Source organism: Spinacia oleracea, chromosome 6 (assembly GCF_020520425.1).
Source record: "Spinacia oleracea cultivar Varoflay chromosome 6, BTI_SOV_V1, whole genome shotgun sequence".
Taxonomy (NCBI): Eukaryota; Viridiplantae; Streptophyta; class Magnoliopsida; order Caryophyllales; family Amaranthaceae; genus Spinacia; species Spinacia oleracea.
Genome location: NC_079492.1, coordinates 2,957,961 through 2,980,582, shown reverse-complemented (window position 1 = coordinate 2,980,582; position 22,622 = coordinate 2,957,961). Strand labels below are relative to the sequence as shown.

At 38.5% G+C, this 22,622-nt stretch overlaps 1 protein-coding gene across 1 annotated transcript; it reads right to left on the bottom strand.

Moving 5' to 3' along the window:
- Positions 1–15,432: 15,432 nt before the first annotated feature.
- Positions 15,433–21,196, bottom strand: LOC130462521 (uncharacterized). Its single transcript, XM_056830924.1, has one exon. The coding sequence runs from the start codon at positions 21,194–21,196 to the stop codon at positions 15,809–15,811; it is 5,388 nt and encodes a 1,795-aa protein (XP_056686902.1). The 3' UTR covers positions 15,433–15,808.
- Between the last annotated feature and the right edge of the window lie 1,426 nt (positions 21,197–22,622).

Below are 22,622 nucleotides of genomic sequence, written 5' to 3'. Positions count from 1 at the left end.
AATTAAATTAAATTTTTGGATTCAATTATAAATTGATATGAGCTTTAAATTTTAATTAAATTTGTATGTTTCCGGTTGGACTAGAAATACATTTTTATGTTTAAAATTGGTAAAGCATATGAATTTATTGGTTTAAGTGGGAGCGCTTTTTAGTCATAAACTCTTGATTAGGTCTACAAATCCTTAAGGTTAAAACAACTTGATTAGAATTAATAAGGACTGAATAATTGGTAGATTATTGGTGCCCTTGATTAATTGCTGCAAATGTTTACGTGATGCATAATGTGTTTTACTAACCAGCTATGTGGGCCATTCATGATAATGAATGGGTGAATGGTATATATTGTATATGTACTGTTTTGCAGGTTATGAAGTGACTAGTATGGCCCAAATAGGATAGAAAATATGGTCTGCGTACCATTAATTTGAATGTAATTGGTCTAAAGTACCAAAGTTATTTTTCAATTCAAATATGGTCTACGAACCATCAAATAGTTGTAATTAGTTATAGCTTATCCTATTTGAAGAAAATGGTGCCTCCCACGGAGATTTTCAAGACGGACTTTGAAGTCAAAGCTTCAAGATGAAGTCGGGCCATACTAGATCACAAATATCTTATGCATGTTTTAAGTTATTTATTGTTTTAAATATGTCTTAAAATGCATGAGATCAAAAGCTTGATTATGTTGCATGATTAAGGATTTCAGTTCACTAAAAATCTAACCAACATAGTAAGAGCCTTAAGTTCCAAACTTAAAAAATTGAGTTAAAAGGTGCCATGCCAAAATATACACTTGCCTGGATATCCTTTACATCAATCTAGTAATAGTTTTCGCTCAGCGAGGTGTTACTTATTGGTCCTAAAGGGGCAAGGTACACAAATAATTGTGAGTACATGTTAGTTTTGGTGAAACTCAACGATATAAGTAAGGAGTCCTTTTATGTCGTGGCAAATTCGATAGGTTTACCTAATAAGTTCTTAGACGTACCTATCAACCAAGAATAGTTTCTAGACTATTAGCAAAAGGCTTTTGCTTACCTAAGATGTTCTAGGATTAAGTCGACAAACTGTGCTTAGTTCTTCAATGATTTTAGGATCTTGGAATCATTTTATTCACACCTGCCGGAACACATAACTTGAATAAAATGCTTAATAAACATTGAATTATGCATGTATGCTAGAATTTAAGTTTATTAAGAGAAACTGTGAATGGTTATTTATTTGTTTATTCTTTTCAATTGTAGTTTTTAATATGGCAAACAACAATTCATTCAACATTCGATCAATTCTCGAAAAGGAGAAGTTGAACGGGAAAAACTTCCTTGACTGGCAAAGGAACTTGCAAATAGTTCTTATGCAGGAAGAAAAGGAGTATGTCCTAGATGAGGCGATGCCCGAAGCTGCAGGCGACGGGGTCACTCAGGCAGCCCTCAATCGTTGGATTGATGCCAACAAAGATGTGAAATGTCTAATGCTCGCCACCATGAGTGCGGATCTGCAGAAAACGTTCATCAACTCAGATGCTTTCACAATCATCAGTGAGTTGAAGAACATGTTCCAAGATCTGGCTCGAGTCGAAAGATTCGAGACTCATAGGCAAATTCTTGAGACCAAGCTTAAGAAAGGCGAGCCCGTAAGTCCACATGTTCTCAAAATGATTGGACTCATTGAGAATATGAGTCGGCTGGATCAGCAATTTTCTCAGGAAATGGCTATAGACACCATCCTCCATTCTCTTCATAGCGGGTATGATCAGTTCAAACTGAACTACAGTATGAATAGTCTGGACAAAACGCTCACTGAGCTTCACGGTATGCTGAAGACCGCTGAAAAGACGCTCAAAAGTGATAAGCAGGATGTGCTTATGGTGCGTGGGGGCAAGTTCAAGAAATCTGGAAAGAAGAGGAATGCTAAGAAAGGTGGCAACAAGGCCAGCCCAACTAAGCAAACTGGCGCCAAATCTGCAAAGAGGAAGGTCAGTCAACCCACTTCTGAATCCGAATGCTTCTACTGCAAGAAGAAGGGGCATTGGAAGAGAGATTGCTTGAAGCTAAAGGAAGATCAGAAGAACGGAACAGTCGTTCCATCTTCAGGTATTTTCGTTATAGACTGTATACTTGCTAATTCAACTTCTTGGGTATTAGATACAGGTTGTGGCTCACACTTATGTTCCAATCCACAGGGACTAAGAAGAAGTAGAAAGTTAAGCAAGGGTGAAGTCGACCTACGAGTGGGAAATGGAGCACGGATTGCTGCATTAGCTGTAGGAACTTACTATTTGTCGTTGCCCTCCGGGCTAGTTTTGGAACTGGAAGAATGTTTCCATGTTCCAAGTCTTACTAAAAACATCATTTCAGTTTCTTGCTTAGATGCTAAGGGATTTTCCTTTATAATAAAAGACAATAGTTGTTCGTTTTATTTTAAAGAGATGTTTTATGGATCTGCTAGATTAGTCAATGGACTTTATTTATTAGATCACGACAAACAAGTATATAACATAAATACCAAAAAGGCCAAAAAGGATGATTCAGATCTCACCTATCTGTGGCATTGTCGATTAGGCCATATAAACTTGAAACGCTTAGAAAGACTTCAAAGGGAAGGAATTCTAGAACCATTTAACTTAGAGGATTATGGTAAATGCGAATCATGTTTACTTGGCAAAATGACAAAGCAACCTTTCTCTAAAGTTGGAGAAAGAGCAAATGAACTATTGGGTTTAATCCATACAGATGTATGTGGACCAATGAGTACAAATGCTAGAGGTGGTTTCAGCTACTTTATCACTTTCACTGATGACTTCAGTAGGTATGGTTATGTCTACCTAATGAAGCATAAGTCTGAATCCTTTGACAAATTCAAGGAATTTTAGAGTGAAGTAGAGAATCAATTAGGCAAGAAGATCAAAGCACTGCGGTCTGATAGAGGCGGTGAATATCTGAGCTATGAATTTGATGACCATCTGAAAGAATGTGGAATTCTATCAGAATTGACTCCTCCTGGAACACCACAATGGAACGGTGTGTCAGAACGGAGGAACAGAACCTTGCTAGACATGGTCAGGTCAATGATGGGTCAGGCCGAACTTCCATTAGAATTTTGGGGACATGCACTAAATACAGCTGCACTCACTATAAATAGAGCTCCGTCTAAAGCTGTCGAAAAGACTCCATACGAATTATGGTTTGGAAAGCCTCCAAATGTGTCTTTTCTTAAGATTTGGGGATGTGAAGTATACGTCAAACGATTAATTTCAGACAAACTTCATCCAAAATCTGACAAATGTATCCTTGTGGGCTATCCAAAGGAAACAAAGGGGTATTACTTCTACAATACATCTGAGAACAAAGTGTTTGTTGCTCGAGATGGTGTCTTTTTGGAGAAGGATCACATTTCCAAAATGACAAGTGGGAGAAAAGTAGACCTCGAAGAAATTCGAGTCGAACAACAAACTCTAGAGAATGCTCAAGATGACATTCAGGATGAAACTCAGAGATCTTTAGAAGAATCTGGTGAGAATCATGGTCAATCTAGAAATGTTACCCCGCGTAGATCGCAAAGATATAGATCTCAACCGGAAAGGTACTTGGGTATTTTGACGAACGAGAGCTATGACGTTCTATTACTTGAAAGTGATGAACCTGCGACTTACAAGCAAGCTATGACGAGCCCTAGCTCCAAGCAATGGCAAGAAGCCATGCAATCTGAATTAGACTCCATGTCTGAAAACCAAGTATGGGATTTGGTCGATTTGCCAGATGGCTACCAAGCCATTGGAAGCAAATGGGTTTTCAAACTGAAAAAGGACAAGGATGGGAAACTTGAAGTTTTCAAAGCTAGATTGGTTGCAAAAGGTTACAGGCAAGTCCACGGTGTGGATTACGATGAAACCTTTTCACCAGTTGCAATGCTAAAGTCTATTCGAATAATGTTAGCAATCGCTGCATATTACGATTACGAAATATGGCAGATGGATGTCAAAACTGCTTTCTTAAACGGCGTTTTAACAGAAACTGTGTTTATGACACAGCCTGAAGGTTTTGAGGATCCAAAGAATGCTAAAAAGGTATGCAAGCTAAAGAAGTCAATCTACGGATTGAAGCAGGCATCCAGGAGCTGGAATATACGTTTTGATGAAGCAGTCAGTGACTTTGGTTTCATCAAGAACGCGGACGAATCTTGTGTATACAAGAAGGTCAGTGGGAGCAAAATTGCTTTCCTAGTATTATATGTCGACGACATATTGCTTATCGGAAATGACATTCCTATGTTGAACTCTGTCAAGATTTGGCTTGGGAAATGTTTTTCGATGAAGGATCTAGGAGAAGCACAGTACATATTGGGCATCAAGATTTACAGAGATAGATCTAAAAAGATGATTGGACTTAGTCAAAGCACTTATATCAATAAGGTGCTTGATAGGTTCAAGATGGCGGACTCCAAGCGAGGCTACCTACCCATGTCTCATGGAATGACTCTAAGCAAGACTCAGTGCCCAAAAACACTTGATGAGCGTAGACGAATGAATGGGATTCCATATGCATCATTGATTGGTTCAATAATGTATGCTATGATATGTACACGCCCGGATGTTGCGTACGCACTCAGTGCTACGAGCAGATACCAGTCAGACCCAGGAGAGGCGCATTGGACTGCTGCCAAGAACATTCTGAAGTACCTGAAAAGGCACAAAGATGACTTCCTGGTCTATGGTGGAGATGATGAATTAATTGTTAAAGGCTATACGGACGCAAGTTTCCAAACCGACAAAGATGATTTCAGATCACAGTCTGGGTTTGTCTTCTGCCTCAACGGAGGAGCAGTAAGCTGGAAAAGTGCTAAGCAAAGCACCATTGCGGATTCTACAACTGAAGCGGAGTACATTGCTGCACATGAAGCAGCAAAGGAAGCTATATGGCTAAGGAAGTTCATAGGAGAACTAGGTGTAGTCCCCTCCATTAAAGGACCAATAGCCCTGTATTGTGATAATAACGGAGCTATTGCACAGGCAAAAGAGCCTAGACACCACCAGAGAGTCAAGCATGTACTTCGTAGATTTCACCTTCTACGAGAGTTCGTTGAAAGAAAAGAAGTCGAGATAAGCAAAATTGGAACTGATGACAACATATCAGATCCATTAACTAAACCTCTGCCGCAAGCGAAGCACAACTCGCACACTGCAGCTATGGGAATCAAGCATATTGGAGAATGGCTTTGATGTCTCTGTTTAATGTTTTAAAGTTTTAGAGTTTAAATCTTTGTAAAACATTATTGGTTAATCATTCACAATAAATGAAAGGAATTCATTTTTCCATTTAATTTGTGGTTTATTAAATGATGAGTCCCTTCAACTTGACGATATATTCAAGATAGACTGTCAGGACCAGTCCTGTGACTAAGAAATGTCTATCAAGTGAACTTGAATGTCAAAGGTTGAAAATGGTCCCTAATCGGAGTTTTCTATAAAATTGGACGCATAGAAAACGTTAGACGATTAGAATGCAAGATGACTAGTAGTTCTGTTTCTTGAACTATGTGGACATGGCAATGTCATAATCATTTGCATAGATACTTACTTTGGGAAGACTAGTATCGGACAAGACCTATGAAACTTTACTGTAAGAGATGAAAGTCTGTCATAAGTAAATTTCATTAAATTATTAGACACTAAATCCTCAATACCTGAGTGATTTGAGATTACTTGTTTGAGAACTGGTTGCTTTGACGTTGACCAACCGTCGCACCGTAAAAGGAGGCTATAAAGGCAACGCTCAGGTAATCACCTATCAAACGAAGTCTAATCTCAAGATCGCAAGATTGGGATTGTCCTCCCATAAATCGGGAAGAGATGCTTAAAAGTTGTACAAGGCCACTCGGAGAGCTAGAAACTGTGAAATGCATGGCCGTGCTCGGATGAATCATAGGCTATGATTATCTGTTTATTTGATCAGTTGAACTCTGAAACCGAGGAACGCCTCTGGACATAATAAGGATGACAACTCTTACCTTATGTTCAAGAGCAAGCATCGAGCGACAAAGGAATTAGGAAATGCACACTTGTCCCTAAGGACAAGTGGGAGACTGAAGGAAATAATGCCCTTGGTCCAAGTATGCATTCTATGTTAAGTCTAATAAATGCGGTTCAGTATTAATTAACAAGTTAATAATTCAGTGAGATCAAGTGAGCTGAATGCCTAGCTAGAGGCCGCTTCAGTTCAAGTGGAATTAATGATATTAATCCACAGCTTACTCTTGACTGAACCCGTAGGGTCACACAAATAGTACGTAAACGGATCAAGTATTTAATGGCATTAGATACTCCATCTATGAATATTCGGAACCGACGGATCTTGGTTTCAGTGGGAGCTAAGATCGTCACAGGCAAGAAATGAATACTCCGGAAACGATGATATTGCCGGAAACGGAAATATGGATCGTATCGGAAATATGAATATTATCCAAGTCGTAGATGTTGCCGGAAACGGAAACATGGTACGTATCGGAAAAAATTATTGGAAATGGAAATATTACCAGAATCGGAAATATTGCCGGAAACGGAAATATTGTCAGAATCGGAAATATTACCGGAATCGGAAAATAATTCCGGAAACGGAAATATTAAATATTTGTTCGAAACGAAAATTAATTCCGGAATCGGAAATATTAAATATTGTTCGTATCGGAAATAAATTCCGGAACTGGAAATTTAATCGGAAGCGTATCGTACGAATTAGCATCGGACGAGGCCTGCCGGACGAAGGCCCAGCACGAAGCCGGGCCATCGCCCAGCAAGCACGCGCGCCACAAGCCCAGCCAAGGCAGCGCCCAGGCCTACCGCAAGGCAGGCCCAGCGCGCGCCAAGGCCACGGATGCGTGGGCCGCGCTGCGTGGGCTGCTGCTCGCACGCGCATGGGCAGCCCTTGTGGCTGCCGTGTGTGTGTGAGTTTGTGCTCATGCGTGATTCCTAAATCTACAAGAGTTAGTGTATGATTAAATTCCTATTCCTAATTGGATAAATTAATTAAATAGAATTCATGTAGGATTCTAATTTCAATTAATTCGTATCCTACTAGGATTACGATTCCTTTTCCATAACTCTATAAATAAAGGCCTAGGGGTCATTATTTATACAAAAGTTTTAAGTATTCAAAACTAAGATTTTTAAGCAGAAAAATCAGCCAATATTCTTGCCTACCTAACCGAAAATATTAGAACCTTAAGGGAGATTCTAGTTGGTCAATCTTAAGGCGGATCCGGACGTGCTGTGGACTATCTACGGAGGGACGACACTTGGAGTCCTAAAGACTTGTTCTTGTTCGGTTCGGGCGCAGCTAGGGAAGGCACGCAACAAAGAGTATGCATCTAAACTATGCTAAATGATTATGTGTAAATAATATGTTTCCTGGCTTTATGGTTTTTCCGCATGATTTATGAACTGTCATATGAATCATAACCTAACACTTTCAAGTGGCTATTGATATTCTATTGTTTGATGTTCTATACCCTAGTAGGCATAGAGTTCAAGTCACTGGAACTATGAGATTCTTCTATTAGATAGTGAAGAAACGTGGAGTTCAGGTCATTGAAGCTATGCGATTCTTCCATTAGATAGTGAAGAAACCTACAACTTGCAGTCAAACTATTATCATGTAGATTAATGAGTTTGTGACTTGTAAGAAAGCTATGACGAAACCCAGATTCCCTAAAATGGTTAGAGGCCATATATAGACTCAAATGTTTTAAATGGTTAGAGGCCATAAAACATACTCAATGTTTTGATGACAAAATTGAAATTTTGTTGATTTGCAAGAATAGTTTCACACCTATTGGTTGCAAGTTTGTTTTAAAGGATAAAAACCATCAAACATTGAATTGTGTTCACACACAAAGCTAGATTAGTTGCTAAAAGTTACAAGCAAATTCACGATGTGGATTGTGTTGAAACCTCATGCATAATCGTAATGCTCAAGTCTATAATTCAAGCAAAGATTGCATATTGGTACATATAGCAATTGGATGACAAAACGTATTCCTCAATCAAATGTTGGAAGAAACTATGTACATGGTATGTCATAGGATTTGTGGATCCAAATAAATGCTTGAAAAAGAAAGCTAGCTTATGAAATCTAAGTACAGATTTAAGCAAGCAATTGGGAATTAGAAATGTATTTTAGTGAAGCTAATAAGTATTTTAGTTTCATAAAATGTACATGATTCTTATAGATATATAAGAAGTTTAGTGGGAGTACATAAAACTTAATTGGTCCTATGTGTATCACACACATATCTCTCTATTGTGAAATAACATTCAAATGCTAATAACTTAGGTTTGAAATTATTCATCAATGTTGGACCAAGGCGAAACTTAGTGCATACTGGGTATTAAGATCTATTTACAAAGATCTCATATTAATGTTTTAGATTAAGTAATGGCATTTACTAAATCAAACACGAAAGTCTCCATTGGAGATATTCGACCCATGTGAATAAATCTAAGTAAAGGATGTTTGAACTATGTATAAGCATTTACTAAGTTAAACATCAAAGGATCTAAATAAGATTCTTAACCTATATTATATGTCAAAAGAATTTAGCTGAATTTAGTATCTACTGAAACTAGATAAGCTAAAGTTACATGAATAGAATTCAATTGGGAATTATTCTGCAAAAGAATTTATCATGTATGATATAATATGAGGATCGCCAAAAACGTATCGTATGACTTTAGGCATGACGAACATATACCAATCTCTATTGATCTAAGTGAAGATCAACTAGATTGAGATCAAGAATACTTATGGTACTTGAAAAGGTACATAAGATTAGTTCTTGATTCAAGGAAATAAAGATATGCTAAATATTGATGCTACACGCATAAACACTGGCAAAGGATCAAGCAAGACCCTTTGGAGTTAACCATTGATAAGGACGAGCTATAGAGCATCGTGTTTTGAAATGGCAACATGGATTGGAGACCATGAGTTGTTGCGTGGGAAATTAAAATAATAATTTCTATGTTCTAAGATATAGTTGGAGAGTCTTCCACATATCTATGAACTGCTTGGATAGGTAAAACCAAACAAAGCATCACTAGCAACCTATACAGTTGAAGTAAAAGTAATTATTGCCTAAGAAGCAATAAAACAGGGTTGTTTAAAGTTCTTCACTGAACTTGGGTAGATCACCTATCTGCTGGCTTGATGGTTCTACATTGAAAAATGCGTAGAACCACTCTTGAAGCAAGAAAAACGTCTGCTAACTTGATGGTTCTTCATTGCAAAATGAGTAAAACCACCATCGAAGTAAGAAAGACTAGATCACATAATAAACAAACTCGAAAAGATCTTATCATCATATCTCAAAGAACATTCGATGAAAAGGATGTTAAGATTGGCAAAGCATGATAACTAAACCTATGCAACAAAGTGAGAAGCAACACTCACGTTGTAGCACTGGAAATCAAGCATAGCTTTGAATTCCATGAAATGTTTTAAAGATGGGTTAGAGGCCCATGGTTGTAAAACATTGGGGTTGAACATTTATCATATATGAAATGAATTTTCATATTCCATTTAATCTTGGTTTAGTATTAAATGATGAGTCCCTTCAATTTGACGATATATTCAAGATAGACTGTCAGGACCAGTCCTGTGACTAAGAAATGTCTATCAAGTGAACTTGAATGTCAAAAGTTGAAAATGGTCCCTAGTCGGAGTTTTCTATAAAATTGGACGCATAGAAAACGTTAGACGATTAGAATGCAAGATGACTAGTAGTTCTGTTTCTTGAACTATGTGGACATGGCAATGTCATAATCATTTGCATAGATACTTACTTTGGGAAGACTAGTATCGGACAAGACCTATGAAACTTTACTGTAAGAGATGAAAATCTGTCATAAGTAAATTTCATTAAATTATTAGACACTAAATCCTCAATACCTGAGTGATTTAAGATTACTTGTTTGAGAACTGGTTGCTTTGACGTTGACCAACCGTCGCACCGTAAAAGGAGGCTATAAAGGCAACGCTCAGGTAATCACCTATCAAACGAAGTCTAATCTCAAGATCGCAAGATTGGGATTGTCCTCCCATAAATCGGGATGAGATGCTTAAAAGTTGTACAAGGCCACTCGGAGAGCTAGAAACTGTGAAATGCATGGCCGTGCTCGGATGAATTGACAAGGCTGTCGCGTGCCTATCAAAAATAACCTAACTAAACCTCCTAACTATGTAGTCGGGTAAGTAAGGGTCGAATCCCAAGAGACTAATGTATTAAAAACTAGCTAAACTGACTTGAATTAATACTAAGTGAGTAACCAAACAACGATTTAGAATGGATAATTAAACTAATTCTAGCTAAGAACGTAATTAATAATAAGACTAAAATCAAGGATTAAAAACACCTAGAGTTAAGCATCACCACTAGCATAATCAATGTAAAGATAAATTCCTACCCCAAACTAATTAAATAAATGTTCACGAGTAAAGGTAAACCTTAAATAATACCATGAACCTCTCCCGAGTATCAATGGCTTCCCTAATGTACAATCAAGACCTACTCCCGTGGAATCATGCATATTAGAGACATTAAATTCAATACCATAAATTCCTAACAATCCGTTCTACCTACTCCCGTGGAGAATTTCATGTCCTTAATTGAAATATTCAAATCCGTCAGAACCCAACTCCCGTTACGGTAAAGACAACGGAATAATAACAATACTAATTATCCCTAATCTAGTATTGGAGATTGTACAATCAATTAAGCAAGAACAATTAAATAATTAAATTGGGGAATTAAAAGAATAGATCATACATTAATCATTACTAGGGTTTACTTAACCCTAGATTAGAAAACTACTCATACATATTAATTAAACAAATAAGATAAACTAATGAAGAACACATAATTAATAACTAAAGTGGAAAGAGGAAAATAGTAAAGAATAATACTTGAATTGATTATGTGAGGGATTACGGCACTTTTGTTCCCAATAATGGCCAACAATCTCCAAAAACCAAAACTTTCAATCAAACGTGAATAATGATCAGTCTCCAAACGCAAAACAAGCAGCGTCCCTCGTCAAAACAATAAAAGTGACGGAAGAAGATTTTAGGTTTATTATACTACTTGTATTTATACCTCGATACAATAGGAAATATACTAGCTATTAAACTCTAATAATTAGCTCATTAAATGTTTAATACGGGATCGAAAGAAGAGTGCCACGGCTCGGGTGTGGGATGTAAAGTAGGCCACGGGTACGCCGTGATATTGGCTGCCCGGTGATCTTGTATTTGTCTTAAACTCTTGTTTGTATCACAGTGTAAACACCTTGTAAACGTGGGTGGCTCCTAGACATCGTACATTCGTACTCACTCTACCAACATCTTCTCCGAGGTCTACCAACTTGAGATATTTCCTACAAAACAAAAATAAAACAAACACGAGGAGAGAAATATCGAAAATAACGAATAATAGCACTTAAAGATCAAAATATGAAAGAAATATGACAAACAACGGACTAATATGACATATAAAATGCGTATATTATTGTGTTGTCAAATTCCCCCATACTTAACCTTTGCTCGTCCTCGAGTAAACAAAACTAAAAACTACACTAATAAAGCAATAAAATCCTAACTCACTGTCGTAGGAATCACGATTGCACTTAGCATGTGCAACAAGCCCTTTAAACCCCTAAGCTACCCTAGTGGACGAGTAAGGTCTCGTGAAGGTTTTCAGAAGGCATACCTACAAAGCCAAATAGTGAACACCCAAACCAATAGATGAAATCAAGTAACAAATTTGAAAACATGAAATCATTTGTTTTAAGAACTATGTTAAATGTCACAAATCAACGAACATCAAATGAAACAGTAAATTGATGACACCCTTCAACGACCAACCAGTCTTACCGCTTCCTTCCCCTAACTCAGTCATACGCATGTAACTTCTCACTTTAGTTGTGCAAAAGAAAACAAATAGTGTCTCTCATGTGTTTAAAAGGTAGTGGAATTATCACTCAACCTATTTATCGTTCAAGCACGTCGACTCTATGTAGTCTTCATCTTTAGACTTGCCTCTCGTCTTTCTCCACTTATTGGGTGATACATACACGGGGATCATGAGTTCCTCAAAAAGGGTAGGCTTGGTTAAAATAGGGTGAGACGATGTCATTTGGGAATGTGGTGCTCATTTCCTAACAAGGAAAATAAATTATACTCCGATCAACACTACAAATTCCAAATTTTAGGTTCAATTTCCTCCCTTCTTACTTCTAAACAACCAAAACGACCCTTTATTTATTCACGACAACTTTTTTTTTTTTTTTTTTTTTTTTTTTTTTTTTTTTTTTTCTCTTTTTTCTCTTTTTTTTTTTTTTTTTTTTTGCTTCGAGAAATTTGAAATGATTTATTTCTCGAACTCTTTTTTTTTTTTCTTCAATAAAATAGAACTTTATTTGAGCAACGAATTACAGAACTTTTCTTTCATATCACAATCTCCATACCTCCATAAAAATCATACACAATGGTAGCATTACTCCGCAAAAACCCGAACAAAACCTAAGAAAAGGCTCTAAGGCATGTAATGTAGGGCGTCAAGAAATGGGATTAAAGCTCAACATGGTTCATCCTAGGGGAGAATGTAAAATAAAAAAAAAAGATAATTTGCTTGAGCAAACCTATTCCTAAAATCTGAAGCTCTAGCTAACTAAAGGAATCTCCAGTCATCCCCCCGCACGTGTATCACAAAGTCTCGAATAGTACCAAGGCAAGTCCAAGAATCGTACCACAAAAGAGGAAAAATATCTAATCACACATGAAAAATAGAGACTGATTTGAATGTGTCAGTCTATATGGCTCAAAGATCTCACCAGTTACTCAAGATACATGCATCAGTCGAGTCGGGGCCCGGAAGATAATTCTTACCACAAACCATTGCCAAGAAAGGATTTACTCATCTTACCGAATTACTCATATCAATGTCAATCAACTCACGACAAAAACATAGAAAAACATTTATATTCTTTTAAATTTACTTGTTCCATGAATCGGTTTGGAATGATCATTATTTTTGGACTCTAAGACTCTAAAAAAAACAAACTAACAAATAAAATAGTAAAATAAACACAAAAACTAATATGTACATATTGGTACCCTCCCCCACACTTAAATGTTGCAATGTCCGCAGTGCAAAAGTAAAGCATAAACGTAAGTAAAAGGGGAAAGGTACTCACAAAGCCTCACTGAGGAGGGGTAAGAGAAGGGTTTGGAAACCCTTGTGACTTCATCCAAGTGTTTAAATTCTCCAAGAGTGCGAACATGGATGAGATGTCTTCCTTAATAGTGCATTGCTCCTGCATGATTGTGTCAACTGATCCTTGGAGTTTTGCAAGTGCTCTCTCGATCGAGCTAGAGGAGGAGCTAGCACCCTCAGTAGTGCTAGGTATGACCAACGACTCGGGAAGAATAGGTACTCGAACGCTTGGTTGGGTGTCATCAAAAGACCAATTAGCCGCATTACGTAAAGACATGTCCTCCTGGGAAGGAAGTTCATCCTCAACGTTTTTTATACACCAAATAGTAGTACCCTCTTTCTTTTTTAACCAGCTCGAAGGAACGTCTACAGCATCCTGACCGTCAATAGCCCCATCTCTCTTAAGTAGAGACGCATGACCCAAGTAAAGCGCAATTGGGGTTATGAGTCCCCCTTGCACAAAGACTCCTCCACCGGTGGTCGTGTTTGCCAAAGTTTGCATTTGTCGTACTAAGAAAGCACCTGCATCGATGGGTTGAGCATGAAGCATATGATGGAGCATATATAATTCTGCCTTGCGAACCTTACCCCATTCTTTTCGGCCAAAGATGGTACTCGCGAATACCTTAAGGATATACCGTAGAGCTGGGTGACGAACTGAAGTTATCGAGCTCTCCTTCGAGTCATAGTCATTTTCACCAGTTAAAATTCGCCAAAGAGGTACAGCAGACCAATGCTTAGGTGTCAGTCGGGGTCCAGTAGTGGGTAAACCGAGAACTTCATTAAATTTTGCTACAGTCCATGTGTGTGTCTCGTTGTACATCTGGAAAGTGATCATGCCATCACCACAACGTGAATCCGCATACGTAACTGCCTTTAAGGAGCTCAAAAATTCCAATGTAACTCTCTTATATGTTGGGTATTTATTCATGAGAAATTTACCCCAACCAACATTAGAGAATAACCAATTAATATCATCTTCAATATGCAAGGAATTTATGACATCAATGTCACAGTAACGAGTAGTAGTTACTCCTCTCAGAAACAATCTCTCATACTTCTTCTTATGTTCATCATCCACAAATTTAATATCGTAGTAATTAATTACCACTTGTTCCTTTTCACTTGATGATGGGGTTGATACTTTACCTTTAGCAACATAAGATGTAGCCTTAGAAACGGAGCTCTTACCCTTGGCAATTTTCTTCACCCTAGAACTTGAAGATGCAAGGGTTAGTTTTTGCTTAGACGGAGCCATCAATATAATACTCAATGAATCACAATAATCAAAAGTCAAAACACCAATTTCTTGAACAACCTTCACACGCCCCCACCAACTTGGGTGATACCTTACAATTAGAGAGAAAATATTCAGAAGTCTATAACTCAGAACTAAGGTACCCAAATACTGTGCTTTTACCCAGATGTTCAACCCACAAAACCCACTTTGATTTTGCGTCGAAATTAAAATTATTTACAGCTCCCTCCGAATATTCTTCTCAAACATCTCAAATTTATGCTATAAACCGCACCAATAATATTGGTTCTCAGCCAGAAAAGTAGAAATTGATCAAAGAAAACCAAATAAGGCACAAATACTCCAGCCAATTCTTGCCAATTGAACAGGGAATTCAAGACCTGGGGTTCGAATTCTTTCAATTGGTCTGGATTAGGGGTGAAATCAGAATGCTACAGTGCTGGAATATTCTGCGAGAGCAATGTCGGTTCTAGTGCGGATTTTTAAGGTCTAGAAATCAAGATATCTTTAAAGGAGGGATAAAACTTGAAGGGAACAGGGACTCTAAGAGGTAGAATGATATTAGGATCCTCCCTTTAGTTTCGGATAGACGACGGGCCGCAGTCAGACCGGGGCTTGTATCACTATGCCAGGTGAGTCCGCGAACTTTGCTGTAATTTTCTCTTAATCTCTCTCTTTTTCTTTTCTTTAATACCATCAAACACCAGTTAGGATCACAGCCACCCAGTGGCGAGAGGCTTCGGGCCGCGGCACCACAGTGAGTTGTACTGCTTCTTTCGCTACTTTTGTTGAGAGCTCACGGAAAGCCCGTGTCTGGAGCTGCTACCCACGACCTTGGTGTGGGATATTCTGCGTGGGGAGTCTTCAAGCCTCAACAGTTATCACCTGCAACAACAAAAACGCACAAACAAGAAGAGAAAATAAACAGAAAGGAAGAATTAAAGAAAAGAAATGCCAGTAAATGCTCCTAGTAAATGACGAAACTACATCCTAATCATCCTAATAATAAAAGAAAGAAATATAAAAAGATGACAGTGAATACTCCTAGTAAATGACAAACTACATTCCTAATCATACTGGTGATAAAAATAAATAACGAAAGTAAACTAACTAAAGTAATCCTAATAATTAATTTTAAGGTTTTTTTTTTTTTTTTTTTTTTTTTTATGCAAGAAGTAGAAAAAACAATAAATAAGTAAAAGAAGAAAAGAAGCTAATTAGAACAAGTTGGGTTGCCTCCCAAAAGCGCTTGTTTATAAGGTCATAAGCTCGACCTCCTTTATAACTCATTCCGGTGAAGGTTCGGAAAGTGTGATGTCAACACTCTCGTCAATAGGGTCTCCAACTCTGTAGTGTTTCACTCTTTGACCGTTCACCTTAAAAGTTCCGTTTTGTCTGTTCCAGAGCTCTATTGAACCATAAGGGAAAACCTTACTGACTCGGAACGGTCCCGACCATCTAGAGCGAAGTTTGCCAGGAAAAAGTTTTAATCTAGAGTTAAAGAGGAGAACTAAGTCGCCTTCCTTAAACTCTCTTCTCAAAATATGCTTGTCATGCCATCTTTTCGTTTTCTCCTTGTACAACCTTGAACTTTCATAAGCATCTAGTCGAAGCTCATCTAGCTCATTAAGTTGTAGGAGTCTTTTCTCGCCTGCTGCTTGAGAGTCAAAATTAAGAGCTTTGATAGCCCAAAACGCACGGTGTTCCAACTCAACAGGAAGATGACAAGCCTTACCATACACAAGTCTATATGGAGTCGTACCAATAGGCGTTTTAAAAGCAGTCCTGTACGCCCAAAGTGCATCATCAATTTTCGCAGACCAATCTTTCCTTGTTCTCGCAACCGTCTTTTCCAAGATGGTTTTGATTTCCCGGTTAGAAATTTCTACTTGACCACTAGTTTGTGGGTGGTATGATAACCCCACACGATGATGTACTCCATATTTGTTAAGCATCGCCTCAAACCGATTTTCCAAGAAATGCTGGCCTCCGTCACTAATCAACACTCGTGGTATGCCAAATCGAGGAAAAATAGTTTTCTTAAAGAACTTGCTTACCACACGAGCATCGTTGGTTGGAGTAGCTATCGCTTCAACCCATTTCGAGACATAATCCACAGCAACCAAGATATACTTGTTCCCATAGGAAGAAGGGAACGGTCCCATAAAATCAATTCCCCACACATCAAACAGTTCAACCTCGAGAATATTATTAAGAGGCATTTCATTCCTCTTAGAGATGTTACCAGTTCGTTGACAACGATCACAAGACTTGACATGTTGATGAACATCTTTGAAAAGGCTTGGCCAATGAAAACCACACTGTAGAATCTTCGCAGAAGTCTTAGTAGTACCAGCATGTCCTCCACAAGGTAATTCATGACAATGTGAAATAATAGATGGTACCTCATTTTCTGGAATGCACCTTCGAATCACCCCATCTGCACAAGACTTATAAAGAAAAGGGTCGTCCCAGAAATGTCTTCTCACCTCCTTAAAGAATTTTTTCTTTTGCTGTGATGAATAACCGTGAGGAATAGTACCACAAGCCAGATAATTGGCTATATCAGCATACCATGGGATCTCTGTAGTAGCTATAACTAGGAGTTTCTCATCAGGAAATGAATCATCAATAGGGAGATCCTCGTCACTTTCACCCTCAAGGACAAGTCGGGAGAGATGATCAGCAACAACATTTTCGGCTCCCTTCTTGTCCCTAATTTCCAAGTCAAATTCTTGGAGTAGCAAAATCCAACGAATCAAACGAGGCTTAGCATCTTTCTTACTCATCAAGTACTTCAGTGCTGCGTGATCCGTGTGAACTATCACCTTCGATCCAACCAGATAGGACCGAAACTTCTCCATAGCATACACCACTGCTAATAACTCTTTCTCTGTTGTGGCATAGTTCATTTGTGCTGGAGCAAGAGTCTTGCTCGTATAGTAGATTGCATGTAGCTTGCCATGCTTCCTCTGGCCCAACACTGCCCCCACTGCATAGTCACTGGCATCACACATGATCTCAAATGGAAGATTCCAGTCAGGTGACTGAATGATAGGGGAAGATATGAGAGCTTGCTTTAACCTGTCAAAAGCCTCAGTGCAAGCATCAGTAAAAACAAAGGGGACATCTCTGCATAAGAGTTCGGTTAGAGGCCGAGCAATTTTTGAAAAGTCCTTGATAAAACGACGATAAAAGCCCGCATGACCAAGGAAACTCCTTACCCCTTTTACGGAGTTGGGAGGTGGTAAGCGCTCAATGACCTCTATCTTTGCTCTATCAACTTCGATGCCCCTATGAGAAACAACATGACCTAAAACGACTCCCTGTTGTACCATGAAATGGCACTTTTCCCAATTGAGAACTAGATTGACTTCTTGACATCTATGGAGCACCTTTTCCAAATTATCTAGACAAACATCAAAAGATGTTCCATAGACAGAGAAGTCATCCATAAATACTTCCATAGAGTTCTCAATAAGACCTGAGAAAATTGCCATCATGCATCTTTGAAAGGTGGCGGGAGCATTACATAATCCAAATGGCATCCTACGATAAGCATAAGTACCATAAGGGCATGTGAAAGTAGTCTTTTCCTGATCGTTAGGATGGATAGGAATTTGGAGAAAGCCTGAATATCCATCTAACCAACAGAAAAAGGAATGCTTTGCCAACCTCTCTAACATCTGATCAATAAATGGGAGGGGGAAATGATCTTTTCGGGTGGCTTTATTCAATCTCCTATAATCAATGCACATGCGCCACCCTGTCACAGTTCTAGTGGGAATTTTCTCACCTTTATCATTCTTGACAACGGTCATACCTCCTTTTTTTGGAACTACTTGCACCGGGCTAACCCACTTACTATCTGAGATAGGGTAGATTATACCTGCATCAAGCAATTTAACAACTTCTTTCCTGACTACATCCCTCATGTTAGGATTAAGTCTCCTTTGAGGTTCAATAGAAGAAGCATGATCGTCCTCAAGAATGATTTTATGCATGCAAAATGAAGGGTTAATCCCCTTAATATCATCAATGGTGTACCCAATGACATTCTTATATTTTCTCAAAACAGTAAGCAATTGCTCAATCTGAATGTCATCAAGTTCAGCATTAACAATAACAGGGTATGTATCATTAGAACCCAAGAAAACATACTTCAAATTAGAGGGAAGGGGTTTCAACTCTACCTCAGGAGGCGTGGAACTCTCCTTATATTCTCTCGGTTTCAACACCTCCTTGATAGGATTTTCAGATGCTAAAGCTCGTGTCTCTTCCAAGAGCCTCTTGTACTCCCTAGTTTCCCAATCCTCTTCATCTGCACTGCCCATCAAGACTGTCTGTAGCGAATCATCAAGTTGCAAACTGAAAGCCTTAGCTTCTATCGCCTCATCAAGAGCATCCACCCTATAGATAGTTTCTCCCATAGAAGGAGAACCCATGGAGTTTGTGAGTGTATACTCCATCTTCTCGTCACCCACTTCAAAGGTGATCTTCCCATTCTTCATATCAATTATGGCTCCAGCAGTGGCCAAAAAGGGTCTTCCAAGTATGATGGGAACCTGTGCATCTTCCTCCATTTCCATCACAACAAAATCACATGGAATGAAGAATTTTCCTACTCGGAGTGGAACATCTTCAAGGATACCAAGGGGAAACTTAACTGTTCTATCCGCCAGTTGTAGGGAGATGCGTGTGGGCTTCAATTCACCCATATTAAGCTTCTTGCAGATTGACAAGGGCATAAGACTCACACTTGCCCCAAGATCACATAATGCTTTCTTGATCTCAATATCACCAAGCTTGACAGGAATAGAATAACTGCCTGGATCTCCTAGCTTCTTTGGAAGCTTGTTCTGCAAAATGGCACTACACTCAGCTGTCAATGAAACAGTTGCATTCTCTTCAATCTTCCTCTTATTTGAGAGCATGTCTTTTAAGAATTTAGCATAAGAAGGCATCTCTGAGATAGCATCCAAGAAAGGGATGTTGATGTGCAGCTTCTTCAGTACCTCAAGGAACTTCCCATATTTCTTCTCTAGCTTAGCCTGTGCTAGTCTCTGTGGAAAAGGAGCAGGTGGCTTGTATGGCTCAATGGGGGAAATAATAGGTTCCTTCTTTTCTTCTTCAACCATTTTTTCAGATTCATCTTTCTCATCTTCTACCACAATCACTTTCTTTTGAGGTACCTTTGGTGGAAGGTCTTCTAACACTCTACCATTCCTCAAAGTCACAGCATTCATCTGACCCTTAGGTGGTTGCTCAGTATTTCCAGGGAATTGGCCTGGAGTCTTTGAGAATTGACCCACTTGGTGAGCAAGTTGACTTATCTGACTCTCCATGAGCTTGTTCTGAGCTTGAATTTGTTGAATTGAGGTAGCAAGGAAATCGTTTTGCTTCATCTGCCCTTCCCAATACTTGTCTTGCTTAAGTTGTGAGGCAGCAAGAGACTCAACCATAGCTTCCAAATTGGACTTTGGTTGTGGAGGGGCCTGTTGATTGAAAGATTGCTGGTTGAAAGGTGGTCTAGCTTGAAAACCTGGAGGTTGATTGAAGTTGTTGCGCGGTGGTGGTGGATTAAGCTGATTTTGAGTGTTCTTGTATGAGAATGCAGGATTGTGCTTCCACCCCTCGTTGTATGTATTGGAATAAGGATCAAATGGCCGTCTCTGGTTATTGTTGTTGTAAAGAGCATTGGCTTGTTCAATTGTCAACCCAGCATTATTGATTTGACAATCATTAGCAATATGTCCTTGTATTCCACATACTTCACATGAAGCTACCGTAGATGACCCAGTTTGAAATTGATCAAACTTTTGAGATAGTGCCTGCACAGTACTGGTCAACATGGTTAAAGCATCAACATTATATTTACCTCCCTTTTTAGCACTGTTCCGACCACCTGGGTGATAGTTGTCATTAGCTGCCATTTTCTCAATTAATGCCTTAGCTTCAGATGGAACCTTTGCAGTGATAGAGCCACCTGATGCAGCATCAATGTAGATCCGATACTCATGCGTCAACCCATTATAGAAAGCTTGGATTAAGAGCCACTCTGGAATCCCGTGATGAGGACATTGCCTTTGCAAACGTTTAAATCTTCTCCAAGACTCATACAATGACTCATCTTCAGCTTGACGAAAGGTGGTTAACTCATTTCTCATTCTAGAAGTCTTCTCTTGGTCCAGAAATTTCACCAAGAATGCCTTGACCAATTTATCCCATGTATCAAACGAGCCTGTACCTTCATCTTTCAACCACTCCTTGGCTCTATCCCGCAGAGAAAAAGGGAAAAGTCGTAGCCTAATGGCCTCATCAGTGACATTGTTGATCTTCATAGTGTCACACTTCTCCAGAAAGTTATCAATATGACTTACAGGACAGTCATTAGGCGAGCCTGAGAATGAATCATTGGAGATGAACTGAATAAATTGAGGCTTCAGTTCAAAGTGTGCAGCAGTGACAGCTGGTCTGACAATACTAGAAAGTACACCAGTAGTTGTATCTGGTATACCATATTCCCAGAGAGATTTGGCTGGTGCTTCGTCACCCATTGTATCCTTCTTCTTGTTCTTGTTCTGTCTCCTTCTACCCCCTTGCTTGCGTGCAGTGGCCTCGATTTCAAGATCAATAGGAATCAAACTCTGTGAGCCTGCACGTCGAGTTTGCATGCAACAAAGGAAACTGGAAACAAAATATCAGATAAACAAGGAGCAATAGCCGAAGCCACTAACCAAATCAAAAATACTTAGTAGAAATAAATCAAAAATAACTAATTTAATACCGTTAGTCCCCGGCAACGGCGCCAAAATTTGACAAGGCTGTCGCGTGCCTATCAAAAATAACCTAACTAAACCTCCTAACTATGTAGTCGGGTAAGTAAGGGTCGAATCCCAAGAGACTAATGTATTAAAAACTAGCTAAACTGACTTGAATTAATACTAAGTGAGTAACCAAACAACGATTTAGAATGGATAATTAAACTAATTCTAGCTAAGAACGTAATTAATAATAAGACTAAAATCAAGGATTAAAAACACCTAGAGTTAAGCATCACCACTAGCATAATCAATGTAAAGATAAATTCCTACCCCAAACTAATTAAATAAATGTTCACGAGTAAAGGTAAACCTTAAATAATACCATGAACCTCTCCCGAGTATCAATGGCTTCCCTAATGTACAATCAAGACCTACTCCCGTGGAATCATGCATATTAGAGACATTAAATTCAATACCATAAATTCCTAACAATCCGTTCTACCTACTCCCGTGGAGAATTTCATGTCCTTAATTGAAATATTCAAATCCGTCAGAACCCAACTCCCGTTACGGTAAAGACAACGGAATAATAACAATACTAATTATCCCTAATCTAGTATTGGAGATTGTACAATCAATTAAGCAAGAACAATTAAATAATTAAATTGGGGAATTAAAAGAATAGATCATACATTAATCATTACTAGGGTTTACTTAACCCTAGATTAGAAAACTACTCATACATATTAATTAAACAAATAAGATAAACTAATGAAGAACACATAATTAATAACTAAAGTGGAAAGAGGAAAATAGTAAAGAATAATACTTGAATTGATTATGTGAGGGATTACGGCACTTTTGTTCCCAATAATGGCCAACAATCTCCAAAAACCAAAACTTTCAATCAAACGTGAATAATGATCAGTCTCCAAACGCAAAACAAGCAGCGTCCCTCGTCAAAACAATAAAAGTGACGGAAGAAGATTTTAGGTTTATTATACTACTTGTATTTATACCTCGATACAATAGGAAATATACTAGCTATTAAACTCTAATAATTAGCTCATTAAATGTTTAATACGGGATCGAAAGAAGAGTGCCACGGCTCGGGTGTGGGATGTAAAGTAGGCCACGGGTACGCCGTGATATTGGCTGCCCGGTGATCTTGTATTTGTCTTAAACTCTTGTTTGTATCACAGTGTAAACACCTTGTAAACGTGGGTGGCTCCTAGACATCGTACATTCGTACTCACTCTACCAACATCTTCTCCGAGGTCTACCAACTTGAGATATTTCCTACAAAACAAAAATAAAACAAACACGAGGAGAGAAA